The sequence below is a fragment of the Salmo salar genome, unplaced genomic scaffold (assembly GCF_905237065.1).
Source record: "Salmo salar unplaced genomic scaffold, Ssal_v3.1, whole genome shotgun sequence".
NCBI classification, from domain to species: Eukaryota; Metazoa; Chordata; class Actinopteri; order Salmoniformes; family Salmonidae; genus Salmo; species Salmo salar.
This window is the reverse complement of record NW_025547792.1, coordinates 1-2,500: the sequence shown is the minus strand read 5'-3', so window position 1 is coordinate 2,500 and position 2,500 is coordinate 1. Positions and strand designations below refer to the sequence as shown.

The 2,500-nt window shown below is 41.1% G+C and overlaps 1 protein-coding gene across 1 annotated transcript in view; it reads right to left on the bottom strand.

Annotated features, from left to right (window-relative positions):
• LOC106568449 (endothelin-1 receptor) overlaps positions 1-2,491 on the bottom strand; it is a gene marked incomplete at its 5' end in the record, with an annotated part of 8,074 nt that extends 5,583 nt beyond the window's left edge. Inside the window, one exon of the mRNA XM_045711585.1 lies at positions 2,438-2,491. Coding sequence (XP_045567541.1) covers positions 2,438-2,491 — 54 coding nt within the window. The remainder of the gene's footprint in view (positions 1-2,437) is intronic.
• Positions 2,492-2,500: the final 9 nt, after the last annotated feature.

The window sequence follows — 2,500 nt, the reverse complement described above, 5'->3', positions numbered from 1 at the left end:
ACAACAGGTGTAGTAGACCTCACAGTGAAATGCTGAATACAACAGGTGTAGTAGACCTTACAGTGAAATGCTGAATACAACAGGTGTAGGTAGACCTTACAGTGAAATGCTGAATACAACAGGTGTAGTAGACCTCACAGTGAAATGCTGAATACAACAGGTGTAGTAGACCTCACAGTGAAATGCTGAATACAACAGGTGTAGTAGACCTTACAGTGAAATGCTGAATACAACAGGTGTAGTAGACCTCACAGTGAAATGCTGAATACAACAGGTGTAGTAGACCTCACAGTGAAATGCTGAATACAACAGGTGTAGTAGACCTTACAGTGAAATGCTGAATACAACAGGTGTAGTAGACCTTACAGTGAAATGCTGAATACAACAGGTGTAGTAGACCTTACAGTGAAATGCTGAATACAACAGGTGTAGTAGACCTCACAGTGAAATGCTGAATACTACAGGTGTAGTAGACCTTACAGTGAAATGCTGAATACAACAGGTGTAGTAGACCTCACAGTGAAATGCTGAATACAACAGGTGTAGGTAGACCTTACAGTGAAATGCTGAATACAACAGGTGTAGTAGACCTCACAGTGAAATGCTGAATACAACAGGTGTAGTAGACCTCACAGTGAAATGCTGAATACAACAGGTGTAGTAGACCTTACAGTGAAATGCTGAATACAACAGGTGTAGGTAGACCTTACAGTGAAATGCTGAATACAACAGGTGTAGTAGACCTCACAGTGAAATGCTGAATACAACAGGTGTAGTAGACCTCACAGTGAAATGCTGAATACAACAGGTGTAGTAGACCTTACAGTGAAATGCTGAATACAACAGGTGTAGTAGACCTCACAGTGAAATGCTGAATACAACAGGTGTAGTAGACCTCACAGTGAAATGCTGAATACAACAGGTGTAGTAGACCTTACAGTGAAATGCTGAATACAACAGGTGTAGTAGACCTTACAGTGAAATGCTGAATACAACAGGTGTAGTAGACCTTACAGTGAAATGCTGAATACAACAGGTGTAGTAGACCTCACAGTGAAATGCTGAATACTACAGGTGTAGTAGACCTTACAGTGAAATGCTGAATACAACAGGTGTAGTAGACCTCACAGTGAAATGCTGAATACAACAGGTGTAGTAGACCTCACAGTGAAATGCTGAATACAACAGGTGTAGTAGACCTTACAGTGAAATGCTGAATACAACAGGTGTAGTAGACCTCACAGTGAAATGCTGAATACAACAGGTGTAGTAGACCTTACAGTGAAATGCTGAATACAACAGGTGTAGGTAGACCTTACAGTGAAATGCTGAATACAACAGGTGTAGTAGACCTCACAGTGAAATGCTGAATACAACAGGTGTAGTAGACCTCACAGTGAAATGCTGAATACAACAGGTGTAGTAGACCTCACAGTGAAATGCTGACTTACAAGCCCCTAACCAACAATGCTTTAAGAAGTTAAGAAGAAAAACGTGTTAAGTAAAAAATAGAAAATAAAAGAAACAAATAACAAAAAATAACAGCAACAGTAAAATAAAAATCGAGGCTAAATACAGTGAATACAGTGAACATCTCTGGAGAGACCTGAAAATAGCTGTGCAGCGACGCTCCCCATCCAACCTGACAGAGCTTGAGAGGATCTGCAGAGAAGAATGGGAGAAACACCCCAGATACAGGTGTACCAAGCATGTAACGTCATACCCAAGAAAACTCGAGGCTGTAATCGCTGCCAAAGGCGCTTCAACAAAGTACTGAGTAAAGGGTCTGAATACTTATGTAAATGGGATATTTCAGTTTTTTTTTATTAGTACATTTGCAAAAACTTCTTAAAACCTGTTTTTGCTTTGTCATTATGGGGTATTGTGATGTCATTATGGGGTATTGTGATGTCATTATGGGGTATTGTGATGTCATTATGGGGTATTGTGATGTCATTATGGGGTATTGTGATGTCATTATGGGGTATTGTGATGTCATTATGGGGTATTGTGATATCATTATGGGGTATTGTGATGTCATTATGGGGTATTGTGATGTCATTATGGGGTATTGTGATGTCATTATGGGGTATTGTGATGTCATTATGGGGTATTGTGATATCATTATGGGGGTATTGTGATGTCATTATGGGGTATTGTGATGTCATTATGGGGTATTGTGATGTCATTATGGGGTATTGTGATGTCATTATGGGGTATTGTTTGTAGATTGATGAGGGGGGAAAAAACAAATGAATCCATTTTAGAATAAGGCTGTAACGTAACAAAATGTGGAAACAATCAAGGGGTCTGAATACTTTCAGAATGAACCGTATGCATAAACACACACGCAACCCCCCCACCCCTCCAACCCCCCTCCACCACCCCTCCACCCCCCTCCACCCCCCACCCCCCTCCAACCACCCCCCCCTCTCACCGTCATGAATGGTGTCTGTGGGTTGAGCATGCAGGTCCGTATGGTCACGTTCCTGTTTAAAAC